At 40.1% G+C, this 13,985-nt stretch overlaps 2 protein-coding genes across 2 annotated transcripts; both read left to right on the top strand.

Annotated features, from left to right (window-relative positions):
* The first annotated feature begins 111 nt into the window (after nucleotides 1-111).
* LOC139298539 (major histocompatibility complex class I-related gene protein-like) lies at nucleotides 112-4,765 on the top strand. Its single transcript, XM_070921183.1, has 7 exons — nucleotides 112-247; nucleotides 449-718; nucleotides 961-1,239; nucleotides 2,041-2,343; nucleotides 2,712-2,849; nucleotides 3,032-3,049; nucleotides 4,038-4,765. Exons 1-7 carry the CDS (start codon nucleotides 199-201, stop codon nucleotides 4,046-4,048), a joined length of 1,068 nt encoding a protein of 355 aa, XP_070777284.1. The 5' UTR covers nucleotides 112-198; the 3' UTR covers nucleotides 4,049-4,765.
* Nucleotides 4,766-8,723: 3,958 nt separating this feature from the next.
* LOC139298563 (major histocompatibility complex class I-related gene protein-like) lies at nucleotides 8,724-13,107 on the top strand. The gene is made up of 7 exons (XM_070921213.1): nucleotides 8,724-8,839; nucleotides 9,050-9,319; nucleotides 10,781-11,059; nucleotides 11,566-11,868; nucleotides 12,197-12,301; nucleotides 12,478-12,495; nucleotides 12,674-13,107. The coding sequence occupies exons 1-7, from the start codon at nucleotides 8,791-8,793 to the stop codon at nucleotides 12,721-12,723; spliced, it is 1,074 nt and encodes a 357-aa protein (XP_070777314.1). The 5' UTR covers nucleotides 8,724-8,790; the 3' UTR covers nucleotides 12,724-13,107.
* Nucleotides 13,108-13,985: the final 878 nt, after the last annotated feature.

Below are 13,985 nucleotides of genomic sequence, written 5' to 3'. Positions count from 1 at the left end.
CGTCGTCGGTCACGTGGTGTTCTTCATTTGATGTGAAACAGTGATCTGCACAGGAGTGAAACAGGTTTGTCTGGTCTGAACAGAAACACTCCCGCCTCCCTCCGCCTGCAAAAAGAATTGGACACAAGACGGAACAGCTGAACCAGCTCGGTCCTTTACCCACACGTCTTCATCAAAACAGAGTCTTTATCAAACAAGATGAAAGTGTTATTGTTGTTGCTTCTCTTCTGTCACGTTTCATCACCAGGTGAGGTCACATTTTAAATCTTTACTTGAAGCTCTTTGTTCCTGCGTAGCTCCAAGAAACTTCTTTAGTTTCACTTTTACCTCAACTTGATCAGACTATATGTTTTTGAATCACACTGAATGCATGAATGAGTGTGATGATGATGATGATGATGATGTGTGTATATTTATACTGAATGTATGAACCTTGTTTGTCCTGCAGTCAAACACTCCCTGAAGGTTTTCTCCACTGCATCTTCTGGAGTCCCAAACCTGCCAGAGTTTGTGGTTGCTGCCCTGGTTGATGACGTTCTGGCGGGTTACTGCGACAGCAACAAAAAGACAGCAGAACCAAAACAGGACTGGGTGACAACATTATTAGAAGACAATCCTCAGCAGTTGGAGTGGTACACTGCAGAGTGTGTTGAGAATCAGCCAAACTTCTTCAAAGCCAAGATTTATGATTTGAAGCAACGGTTCAACCAAAGTGGAGGTAAAGTTTGTAATCTGTTATATTTCACTTCTTACTGCTGTTCTGCATCTTAGTTGTAAAGTAAAGTGACGCTCTACAGGGCTTCAAGATAATAATAACCTTCTTTACATGAAATAGTAAATCATATAAATCATGTCATCATCAGTGCATCACTCAATACACAATATGTTTAAGATCATCTTTCCTGGAGATATCATCTGTACATCATGTTCATGGAGTCTCTGTCTCTGTCTCTGTCTCAGGTGTCCACATTTTACAGAGGATCAGTGGCTGTGAGTGGGACGATGAGACTGGAGAGATTAATGGTTTCATGCAGTATGGTTATGATGGAGAAGACTTCATAGCATTGGACCTGAAGACGTTGACGTGGATCGCACTGAAACCACAGGCTGTCATCATCAAACAGAAATGGGATGCTGAGAAAGCGAGAGTAAAAATCTATGAGATGCAACTCACTCAGTTTTGCCCTGAGTGGTTGAAAATGTATGTGGCCTACAGCAAGAGCTCTCTGCTGAGAACAGGTAGAACCACATGACCACATGATCACATGTTCTCATAGCTCATAAGATGGATGTATGGGTCTGTACATGTAGTGCATTTAGCTGAAAGAAGAGTTGTTGACATGTTGTGAGCCTAAATTATCTGTTGAGTCTTGAGTTCACTTAAAGGTACCCTATGGAGGTTTTGACCACTAGTAGTGCTGTGGAGCGATCTTTTAGTAGATCCCAGTTTGTTTGTATCTTGTGCGCGCACACACACACACACACACACACACACACACACACACACACACACCAGGACACACATGCATGTGGTTGTGATTCACATCATGCTGCTGGTTTCACACTATTCCCCTGATCAGCTGTTGGCAGGTAATGCAACATGAAAGGCAGTGAAGAAGAAAACTGCTAGCAAGTAAACATGGATGTAATAAACAATTCATGAAACTGATGATTTTCAGCAACTCACACGTCTTTAATTGTTTCTCACTCTGCTTTTCTCTATTTCCTATCTTGATTTCTCCTTTTCTTCTTCATTTTTCTTTCTTCTTTTTTGCTTTCTCTCTCTCTCTCTCTCTCTCTCTCTCCAGAGCTTCCCTCAGTGTCTCTCCTCAGTTCATTCATTAAGTGTTGTATTATTGTCATGAATGAGACTTTGCACCCCCAGGTGGGGCAGGTAAACTGCATGATGCGCATCGGAATTGATGCACAGGATTCATGCACTGTTTAAAATGTAAGATGTATCAATAGTTACGGATCATTTTAGCCTGTTTTTTTAGGTACATAACATGATAATGATATAAAATGTCTTTTACTCTCCAGAGCTTCCCTCAGTGTCTCTCCTCCAGAAGACTCCCTCCTCTCCAGTCAGCTGCCACGCTACAGGTTTCCACCCTGACAGAGCCTCACTGTTCTGGAGGAAAGATGGAGAGGAGCTCCATGAGGACGTGGACCACGGAGAGATCCTCCCCAACAACGACGGAACCTTCCAGATGAGCGTTGACCTGAACCTTTCATCAGTCACACCTGAAGACTGGAGGAGGTACGACTGTGTGTTTCAGCTCTCTGGTGTAGAGGACGACATCGTCACCGGACTGGACAAAGCAGCGATCAGGACCAACTGGGGTGAGACTGGAATCAGTTTTAGTTTGTCCACTAAAGCTAGACGAGTTGTTCGGATGTTAAATCCTTGAACAGCGTAAATCCAGTTTACAACTTGGGTCTTATGTTTTGGCCATCAGTTAAGACATTAACATTGTACTCATCAGTGTCTTCAATAATATCTGTGGACACAGTAACATAACACACAAGCAACATAGCTCTGAGCTCTGTGTAGCAGCGCAAATGTTAAGTGTTAAAGGAAACCAAAACTGCTGTTCAGTTGACTGAAATGCATTCTGTTTCTCACCTGATTGTCTTATTCACACGATCTGCTCCATATACTTAAATACTAAAGTGGATCCCGTAAACTGAACACATTCATCTCCTTCCAGTCGTGGAGACAAAGTTCCAGGTTCCAGTTTCCCCCTCAGAGGTTCCTGCCGGTGCTGTTATTGGAGCTGTTGTAGGACTGCTGCTCCTCCTGGCGCTCTGCATCACTGGACTCTTCATCTGGAGAAGGAACAATAATGGTGAGGAACAGAGATGTTTTCACTCATCGTGAAGCCATTTTCACTCCACTGTTGGATTTAAGATGCAAAAGTCTGAGAAATGTATGAGGAATTTATTCAAAACACGCAAACGTGTTTTCTGTGTGTCTTTTCATGAATTCTGATTTAACCTTTAATACTTTAATCTCTTATCTGTGTTTCAGGATTCAGACCTGCAAACAGTAAGTGTTCCTTTATGAAGAGTAAAATGTGTTGATTTTATTGTTTTATTATTAGGAATTGAATGTGTCTGTTATTATTTGCCCGTGAAAATAGGAAAATAGGCAGTCACGTCCAGTCCTGTCTCTCATGTGACTACTGTTCATTTCAAATTCAATTTCACTGTATTTTCTGCTCTTCATCCTCGTCATCATAAACAAATTCAGTGATCACAGTGAGTACTCATTGTTTCAACTACGTTGTGCACATGTCATCCTGTATGTCACATGCAGCTGATGTTTGTAATTCACGAAAACATTCTGCATAAGACAGAATTTTCTCAGTCAGTGATCCAGTAGAACTACAGGAAGCAGCGTTGTATTACTCCATACACACATTTGACGCCTGTTAGACCAGAAATCAATAGTGGAAGAAGTATTCAGATCCTTTACGTAAGTCAAAGTGCCAATACAACAATGTAGAAAATCAAAGTCCAGAAGTGTTATCAGCAAAATGTACTGAAAGTATCAAAAGTAAAAGTACTCCTGCGAGTGATATATTATTACAGGTGGAGCTAGTTTTTACTACTTTATATACAATTAGATAGTTTAGTCCGGTGGTTCCAACATTCCCTATAAAGGGGCTGAGGACTTTGGACTGAATCTTTGCTTTTTTGTGAAATATGGGATATTTTGACTTCTTTGGGCCATAAACAGTTTTCATGTTTTTAATGTAAAATCTTAATCTAAGTAACTATTGGTGTCAAATAACCGAAAGAAGTGAAAAGCACAATATTTCCCTCTAAAATGTGGTGAATTACAAGTATAAAGTAGCATAAAATGAAAATACTAATAGAATACAATTACCTCAAAAATGCACCTAAGTACAGTACTTAAGTTAATGTACTTAATGACTTTCCATCACTGCAAGAATCAGATAAATCTCTTACATAAAGAACGTTAATGATGTCCTCTAATAAATACCTTTTCATTTACTGATCTGTCTTGACAGGCTCCCAGTGAAGATTAGAAGAGGACTCCAATGAAATCACCGTGGCATCAAAGCTGTCATTTCTTTTCTAGAGAGCATTTGATTCTAAATTGCAAAAGACACTTTTATTTTTTTTTATCAAAATATGTTTTTGAGATGTGAAGTCATAGAACCCGTCAGAACGTCACAGATAAACTCAAACTGGTCAAAGGTGAATTCATTTACTCACATTATTGTAAACTCTTGTCACTCAACATGTCACAAAATGAAATAGAAAGTCTTAGTGCTTGTATCTGATCACAAGATATCTCACTGACCTGCTTGTACAATATGAAACAGCTGGGCCTCTTCGACCTTCTATACATGTGTCTTCATATTCTCCTTTTAGCTGCTGTTACATTTTATTCATTTTATTGCTATTATATATGTTTTCTGTTGTCGTCTGAAATACTGCACTTTACATGGGGACTCGCCTTCCTTTCGGGGACAAAACACACATCCCCATAAAGTAAATCATTACATTTATGGTGAAGACTTGGTTTAAGGTTAGGCTTAAGTTAGAGTTAGACAAGTAATGGTTAGCGTTAGGGTTAGGGTAAGTCTCCGGGAAATGAATATAATGTCCTCTGAAGTGAAGGAAACACAACTGTTTGTGTGTATATGAAGTTAAGCTTTGCATCCCTCCTGTTAATACAGATATAATTCACAGTTACCTTCGACAAACTAATAAAAGTGTGACAGAAACCTAACTAAGAGATTTTTGTTTTTCATTTTCTCATTTTTGAGGTCACAGTCATTTTATTATCTGTTAAAGTTTAGACATTCTCAATGTGATGTGAAAGATGTCATTTATATTTCCTAGAAAAGAATCGAATCCAGTATAAAGTTTGTTTTCTGGAAGATCAATAAAAAAATGGCTTCATTTGATAAAGCTGTTAAGGGGAGAAGCCTGTTTTTGCACTTTGAAATTGGATCTTGGTGCAGTGTTAAAGTCCTAGTCAGCCACTGAAACAGATATGCAGTGTGTTTTGATACTGTACCTGTCAAACACAAAGCCTGGCCAGTCCAGACCGGCACTGATCCTGATGCTTCTCTTTTTCACTGTTCTTTGATATTTTTTAAACTCTGTCAAAATAAAGTGAAAAATGAGAAGTCAGCACACTTATGATAAATGATCTCACATTCAGCAAAAGAGCAGCCAGAAATTATAACAGTGAAATGAGGCAGATGCTGAATGTATGAAAGTAACAGCAGATCCTTTTAATAAATAACACACAGATTAAAACAACTACTCATATGTGTAATGATATTCTGTTATTTCTTATTATTAACTCAACATCTTGTTCCCTTGTACCTACATGTATGTATCGGTTGTAATATACTGATACACCATTACTACAAAAATCACTGTAAATTGGGAAGAATTGTGCTGCACATCGCTTACTAGAATCTAAAGCACTATTATATTTACAATGAGTGTGATGATGATGATGATGATGCTGTGTGTATATTTATACTGAATGTATGAACCTTGTTTGTCCTGCAGTCAAACACTCCCTGAAGTGTTTCTTAACTGCATCGACTGGAGTCCCAAACTTCCCAGAGTTTGTGGGAGCTGTAATAGTGCTGCGATAGCCAGTGCACGGTCATGATATGACGTTATAAAATGGTGTGTGTATGTCAGGTCTATTGAAATAAGGGTCAAAAAGAAAAGGGCCGTGGATCATAAAGTGTCCTGTATCAGGACTTCATTTTCCTCAGCTAAGTTAATTAAAGCCACTAATTAAAGCTAATTAAAGCTCACGTGTTTTAACTTCCTGGTTGATATTTATGTATGATACATTTCATATGAGTCGTTATGTGATGTGATTAGAGAACGATATTCATTAAATTAGCCTATTACCTTTATTACATTATTAGTAGAAATGTTCTCACACACACGATGATGTCTTTCTTGTGTAAATCGTCATATTTCTCAGTTATTCTCCTCTCGTCATATCCCACTAATGTCCCGATCACATGTCAAACTGAATGAAACTATTTCTTTTTCAGTTTTCAGTGCTGTACAATTCAAACAAGGTTCCCTGTTCAAAACATAATCTCGCCTCCAAAGAAAGACATTGTCAGTTTGTCCACAGGGTACAATTAAACCTCCATTAGTGACAGGAAGTTCAAACAAATTAGTTATTTTGAACAGAGAAAGACACATAGCAGACAGGACTGAAATAGAGAAGTGATAAAAGAACATAGAAGGAATATACAAGTAGAGGAAGCTGAGCCTTTAAAATAACAATAAAATGGGGGCAAAGCGACATTTATGTATGAAATTCAAGATAACTTCAAAGACGATTGTCATTGGTTTACCCACACGTCTTCATCAAAACAGAGTCTTTATCAAACAAGATGAAAGTGTGACCCCTACTAGTAGTGTAGTACAAGATCTTTGTTAATATTTTACTGGGGCTTAACTTTATGTCCAGTCCTTCATCAAGAGATGGAAAGTCCACTGCTGGTGAAAAGTGGGGACTGACGGGTTGTTTTAGGGTTGAATTAGCAGAAAATAGTGTTGGATGTGGGAGGTGGCGTCTTTGAGAGTGATGGCTGCACCTGGGTCCACCTGTGGCTGCATGTATCCCGCACAAAGCTCCCCCTCCCTCTCTCCCGCACGCCAGCGAGTACAGGACTTCAATTTACCGACAGTATGAATGTGTGCTTTGACGTTTAACGGTGTGCAGGAAATGTGTCCAACACGCCTGGCCAACATCCTCTAACTGGTTTGAGTCTACAACGTCATCTGATCCAATTCATATTTCATTTTCAAGCACCAACGACGGCTTCGGACTTCACAGTCACGTGGTCGTCTGAGTCACGGCTGTAAGTCTCCTCTCCTTCAGCGACCGGCCTGTTCCGTAGTGATGTTCGATACCACTGATTTCCTTTCCAATACTGAGTAAAATTCAGGCTGGTATCGGCGATACCGATATTTTATGCGCCTACACCGAATATGTCTTTTAAATCTAAAAAAAAGTAGTGTATTTCAAATCATAGCTTCCTTAAGAATACAAGGCAGAGTAATTTATTTATTTATTTATTTATTTTAAACTCTGAAGTATATTGAGGTAGCAGCCTCATTTACAATATAGTCGCACTAATACAACAATAGAAAAACCAGAGGACACAATCATACAAAATATGTGAAAATGGTGTTTCGAACTCTGAAAAAAAAGAAACATAGTACAATTATAAAAACATTAAAATAAATTCTTGCTTAATTATTAAGAACTACTATAAAGATGAAAATACTGAACATGTAAATAACAGCATCCAACATTGACACTATTGTTCCCTCATTCACAGGTTTTTGTTAAGGAACAATAGCATATTTACTGTCTTCCCCTTGAGTCTGTTTCGTTTTTTGCTCAGAACCTCTCCTGCCTTTGAAAAGACTCTCTCTGACTGACTGAGAGCACGGAGCAGAGTGCCGCTGCACTTACGCATGACACACTTACTCATGCGGAAGAAAAAGTAGTCCCACCAACCGCGTGTCACTTAGACAACATCTCAATAGTTTAGTTACTTTTCAACGCGTTCCTGTTAAGGATATACCTTACCTCAAATGACTTAAGTATCAAAAGTATCGATATTTTGATTTGAGAATCGATTTTAGAGCATAAAGATCCGGTATCGGAGGTATCGATATTTCAGGATCGATCCGCACATCACTACTGTTCCGTGGTGATGGGAAGTTCGGCTCTTTTCCGAGAGCCGGCTCTTTTGACTCGGCTCCCAAAGAAGAGCCGGCTCTTCCGACTCCCGAACGGCTCTTTATTTAGGATCTTTTGTAGCCTATATTTTACCTTAACTTTGCAAAAAAAATCATGGTTTATGTGTTGAAAACCCTTTTGCTTTCAGTGTTTTTATGAGAGACCTTATAATTGCCTAATTCTGTGCATTTATTCTGTGACAAAACCACTCTTACATTTGTTTATTTCAATTAAACTTTTTTATTGCACAAATTAACAATAAACTTCAAACAAATCCACAGAAAAGAACCAAACTCAAGCTAACATTAATAATGTCCTCAATTAAACTTTTTTATTGGACAAATGAACAAAAAAACTTCAAACAAATCCACAGAACAGAACCAAAACCAGAACCAAACTCCAGCAAACAGCATTAGTCCTCAGGGCAGGTTGGCATTCAGGAACATCAGATGCCTCAGCTTGGATGGGCTGATACGATTTCGCCTCTCCGTGAGTATCTGCCCTGTTGTTCCCAATATCTTTAAACTGCAGCCAGATGCTGCTTCGCTTTCTAGTGTCACTCATAGTTAAACTACATGACAATGCAAGACGCACACACGCTCCTCAGTCCTCACCGCTCTGTCTCTCTCTTCACTTGCAGTGGAGTCAAGTGGAGTGTCTGCCCCGCCCCCCTCTCTGTTTACACATCCTTGATTCTCACGTGAATGCCGCATGCTGGTCGCCATGCTGGCCAATCATAACAAAGCTCTGTCGTAACCAGAGCTGGGACTGAGCACTGAAAGTGAAACCTAAGCAGCGAATGGAAAAAAACTGGGAGCCGGCTCTCACTCGATGCGAGCCGGCTCTTCTGATTCACTACAAAGAGCCGGCTCTCAGAGCCGATGCTTGTGCGCATGACCCATCACTACTGTTCCGGTCTTGCAGCTGCGTCCTGGGCCTCCTGCTGTCAAAGACGATTGTCATTGGTTTACCCACACGTCTTCATCAAAACAGGATCTTTATCAAACAAGATGAAAGTGTTATTGTTGTTGCTTCTCTTCTGTCACGTTTCATCACCAGGTGAGATCACATTTTAAATCTTTACTTGAAGCTCTTTGTTCCTGCGCAGCTCCAAGAAACTTCTTTAGTTTCACTTTCACTTCAACTTGATCAAACTAATGTGTTTTAACTGACTTTCACTGAATGCATCATATTTATGATGAGTATGATGATGATGATGATGATGTGTGTATATTTATACTGAATGTATGAACCTTGTTTGTCCTGCAGTCAAACACTCCCTGAAGTTTTTCCACACTGGATCTTCTGGAGTCCCAAACCTCCCAGAGTTTGTGGTTGCTGTCCTGGTTGATGACGTTCTGGCGGGTTACTGCGACAGCAACAAAAAGACAGTAGAACCAAAACAGGACTGGGTGACAACATTATTTGAAGACACTCCTCAGCAGTTGGAGTGGTACACTGCAAAATGTGTTGAGAGTCAACCAAACAACTTCAAAGCCAAGATTTATGATTTGAAGCAACGGTTCAACCAAAGTGGAGGTAAAGTTTGTAATCTGTTATATTTCACTTGTTACTGCTGTTCTGCATCTTAGTTGTAAAGTAAAGTGACGCTCTACAGGGCCTCAAGATAATAATAACCTTCTTTACATGAAATAGTAAATCATATAAATCATGTCATCATCAGTTCTCCAACAGCGGCCCGACCACTACCTGTCGGTCGCCATGCCAACCATAAATCAGCTGCTGGTTAGACTTGTTGCTGTCCAACACAAACTCATTCCCACCCTGAGAAAGAAATTCAAAACATCAAGCAATAGTTAAAATATCCTCACAATTACACACTTACAGAAGAAAGCAGAATACAAGACATCCTTCATTTCCTGCAGTGATCTGTCAGATGATTGGACGGACAGGGTTTAAAATCACGTTCCACTTGTGTTATGTTGCAACTTAAAGAGGGACCCAAAAGCAGAGCGGAGACAGGCTGGTTGTAAGTTCAAAAAACAGAGATTTATTGAAAAAGATTTAAATTGTGAGAGAAGGTGATGGCAGTCCGCGGCGGGCGGAGACGGCAGCGTGGCAGACAGAATGGCAGATTGGAAGTGGCTCGGAGAGACAGGCTGAACGCACGGGAAGCTGTGGACCTGAGGTACAGGCAGACAAAAGTTAGTCAGGAACTGGGAAAAGAAAAAACACACGATCAACAACAGGTCTGGCCTTCGCATTGTTACCACTTGAGAAACTGAACAATCTAGCGAAGACTGGAGAGAAGAGCCGGGGTTTAAGTACTGCAGGTCCTGATTAGTGGACGGAAAACAGGTGTGCAGGATGAGAGACAGCCAGAGATGATTGAGGCCACGCTCAGACAAACAATCACACAGACAGACACAGACAGAGACAGACAGACACAGACAGAGACAGACAGCGAACTGACGAGAAACAACAGAGGAGCACAAGGGGACAAGGAGGAGAGCACAGCTGGACCACCACGACCTGTCATCTTATCATCTTTGTGTTGCTGCACGATACTTAAATAACTAACTAAATTCAATAACTATGTTATAGATATTAGATTCTGACATTGTATCTGGAATTCAATAATCAGCCTCTGCAGGAAAGTAAAAGTTCATAATATATATATATTCTGTTAACAGAGTCAACCTTCATAGTCCAACATCAGACAAATAAAATCTAAGTCTTTACAATGAATTAGAAAATGGAGGGTTTCTATAACACGTAATGGTTGTGGCCAAACATCTGAGACAATGAGCTTTCACATCAGGAGACAGCCGGGCGATGGGGTGACCCACACTGGTGTGACTTTGTGTTTATATCAGTTTGATGTGCACAGAAAGCAAGAAGACAAAACCGCTTGGTTTACCGCCATTGGCCGAGAACAGCAGTGCATCACACAATGCGCAATATGTTTAAGATCATCTTTCCTGGAGATATCATCTGTACATCATGTTCATGGAGTCTCTGTCTCTGTCTCTGTCTCAGGTGTCCACATTTTACAGAGGATGGAAGGCTGTGAGTGGGATGATGAGACTGGAGAGATTAATGGTTTCATGCAGTATGGTTATGATGGAGAAGACTTCATAGCATTGGACCTGAAGACGTTGACGTGGATCGCACTGAAACCACAGGCTGTCATCATCAAGCAGAAATGGGATGCTGAGAAAGCGAGAGTAAAAATCTATGAGATGCAACTCACTCAGTTTTGCCCTGAGTGGCTGAAAATGTATGTGGCCTACAGCAAGAGCTCTCTGCTGAGAACAGGTAGAACCACATGACCACATGATCACATGTTCTCATAGCTCATAAGATGGATGTATGGGTCTGTACATGTAGTGCATTTAGCTGACAGAGAAGTTGTTGACATGTTGTGAGCCTAAATTATCTGTTGAGTCTTGAGTTCACTTAAAGGTACCCTATGGAGGTTTTGACCACTAGTAGTGCTGTGGAGCGATCTTTTAGTAGATCCCAGTTTGTTTGTATCTTGTGCGCACACACACACACACACACACACACACACACACACACACACACACACACACAAGGACACACATGCATGTGGTTGTGATTCACATCATGCTGCTGGTTTCACACTATTCCCCTGACCAGCTGTTGGCAGGTAATGCAACATGAAAGGCAGTGAAGAAGAAAACTGCTAGCAAGTAAACATGGATTACATAAACAATTCATGAAACTGATGATTTTCTTTCCTTTCATGTTCTGTCTCTCTCTCTCTCTCTCTCTGTCTCTCTCTCTCTCTCTCTCTCCAGAGCTTCCCTCAGTGTCTCTCCTCCAGAAGACTCCCTCCTCTCCAGTCAGCTGCCACGCTACAGGTTTCCACCCTAAAGGAGCCTCACTGTTCTGGAGGAAAGATGGAGAGGAGCTCCATGAGGACGTGGACCACGGAGAGATCCTCCACAACAACGACGGAACCTTCCAGATGAGCGTTGACCTGAAACTTTCATCAGTCACACCTGAAGACTGGAGGAGGTACGACTGTGTGTTTCAGCTCTCTGGTGTAGAGGACGACATCGTCACCGGACTGGACAAAGCAGCGATCAGGACCAACTGGGGTGAGACTGAGATTAGAGGGTGCTGAATGGGACTGCATGTCTGTGGCTTGTTATTTTATCTTTTGTCGTCCAATTTAGCTGAGAATTCATCTTCAAAACTACACTACTACAATCAAAACTAATGATAATAAACCAACTGTGTAATTTAAATTAAACCAGTGCATGCTGCTCGCCCCGGGATCACTGATCAGATCCTTCTTGATTTTCTTAAAGCCATAGAAAGTTTTGAGGCATTTTACAGACCATATTGTTTTTACCACACAAACGACAGGTTTGTGCTGCCGGTCCGCTCTTTACTTACATTTTTGGTTGTTTCTTTGTTCAACAGTGAAGCCCAGTCACATGACCGTCCCCATCGGTGCTGCTGCAGTGGTTGTTCTTGCTCTCGTCCTCATCGCTGCCGCTGGATTCATGATTTACAAAAGGAAGAAAGGTGAGAGAGATTATCTGCTTAATTGATGATGATGAAGAAATAAAGTAAGGACTGAACAGGAGGGTAGAATAGTTTGAGTGAGTAGAAGAGGGGATCACACTCACTGGGGAAAAGGTGGAGAAAGATGTTCATTCAGAACTGTAACTGAAATGATTTGTCTTCTGTTTTGATTTCAGACAAACGTCCTCCATCTTGTAAGTGAAACTTACTTTCGTTAATACAACAAACTTTATGCTGTAGATTAAGAAAGGGTTCACGTTATTGTGCAGATTAACTGTTCAAAACTGTTTCCTGCATTTACTGTTTATTACAGTTCAGTGCAGGATGAGTGGACTTGACGCTGTTTCACACAGTTTGTTTCTGACCTTTCAGCTCCTGACAGCAGCTCTGAGCTCTCTGACAAACTGAATCCAGAGACCTGATTGACAAACGCACTCACTGAGTTTCCTCATATGGGGTGAAATAAGTAAACACTTTGACTTGTGAGACATTATGTAGCTTTACAGAACTAACAGAGACTAAAAGATGGCTTCCTGCAACAAAACTAAAGTAGTGATTATGATTTATGTGCTTTATATGTAAATGTAATGTAAGTATTTTTAATCTGTTTTAAAGATTTTATTTACATGAATCTTTTTTTTATGTGATCTTCCATTTTATATTGATGCCATAATAATAATGTTTCCTATTCAAGTTTCTAGCATGTTAAATTAGTGTTTTTGACCGTGTTTGAATATTTTATGATATTAGAATAACTACATAAGTTTCTGTAAACATGTAGACACTGAATACAGTGCTGAAAAACACCTTTTGTGATGGATTATTGAAATCCCGTTCCTTTCTAAGACAGCTGACGTGTAAAATGCTTTTTGCACTGTAGATATGATCACATTATGTGAATCCAGGTGATTTTTCCAACAATACACTATATGCAAAAACAGATTTTTCTTTCTAGTTTCATGGAAACAACAATGTTCATCACTTAGACGAACCATTCAGAGCTCCATCTCTACAGGAGTTTGTAGGCCAAATCAAACTGGCAAAGGGTTTTAAGTAAAGACTTAAAATGTTATCTTGGAGATGAAACATGACAAAAGAAATAAATGCATCTTGTTTTGAGTTTTGAGTTTCAACTCAAATCCCATCTTGTTCAAATCAAGGATCTGAAGACGTTTAACATGACAACAATAAAACCAACATACCTAACACAAATGTTAGTGTGTTTACTGAGGAGTGCACTGAATGTTGTGGCTTAGACTGTGTCTTCCCCTGTGTTACCACTAGAGAGCAACATAACCCTGAAATCTCTCAGCAGTGAGAGAAGTCACCACAGAGAAACAAGCTGCCAGTATTTCAAAGGGTCTCCTGGTTGCACTTTATATTAAGGTACACATGTTCACCATTAACCAGCTGCTTATTAGCATGCATATTAGTAACAAATTGGCTCTGTAATAGTCATTAGAAAAGCTCTTATTAATGACATATTCTGCATGACTATATTCTACAACTACCAGGCCACAAAATGAAACTAAAGTAAAACCTGTAATGCAATACAAACTATACATATTCATTATAGACAGATATAGTAATGCAACAGTGCTAGTCAACCCCGTCACATTACACCTTCCGTCCTCTCTTGCAGTCCACCTGAGAAAGGATCTTTCTGCATGTCTGATCCATATGA

This window comes from Enoplosus armatus, chromosome 16 (assembly GCF_043641665.1).
Source record: "Enoplosus armatus isolate fEnoArm2 chromosome 16, fEnoArm2.hap1, whole genome shotgun sequence".
NCBI classification, from domain to species: domain Eukaryota; kingdom Metazoa; phylum Chordata; class Actinopteri; order Centrarchiformes; family Enoplosidae; genus Enoplosus; species Enoplosus armatus.
This window is presented reverse-complemented; position numbering and strand designations above follow the sequence as displayed.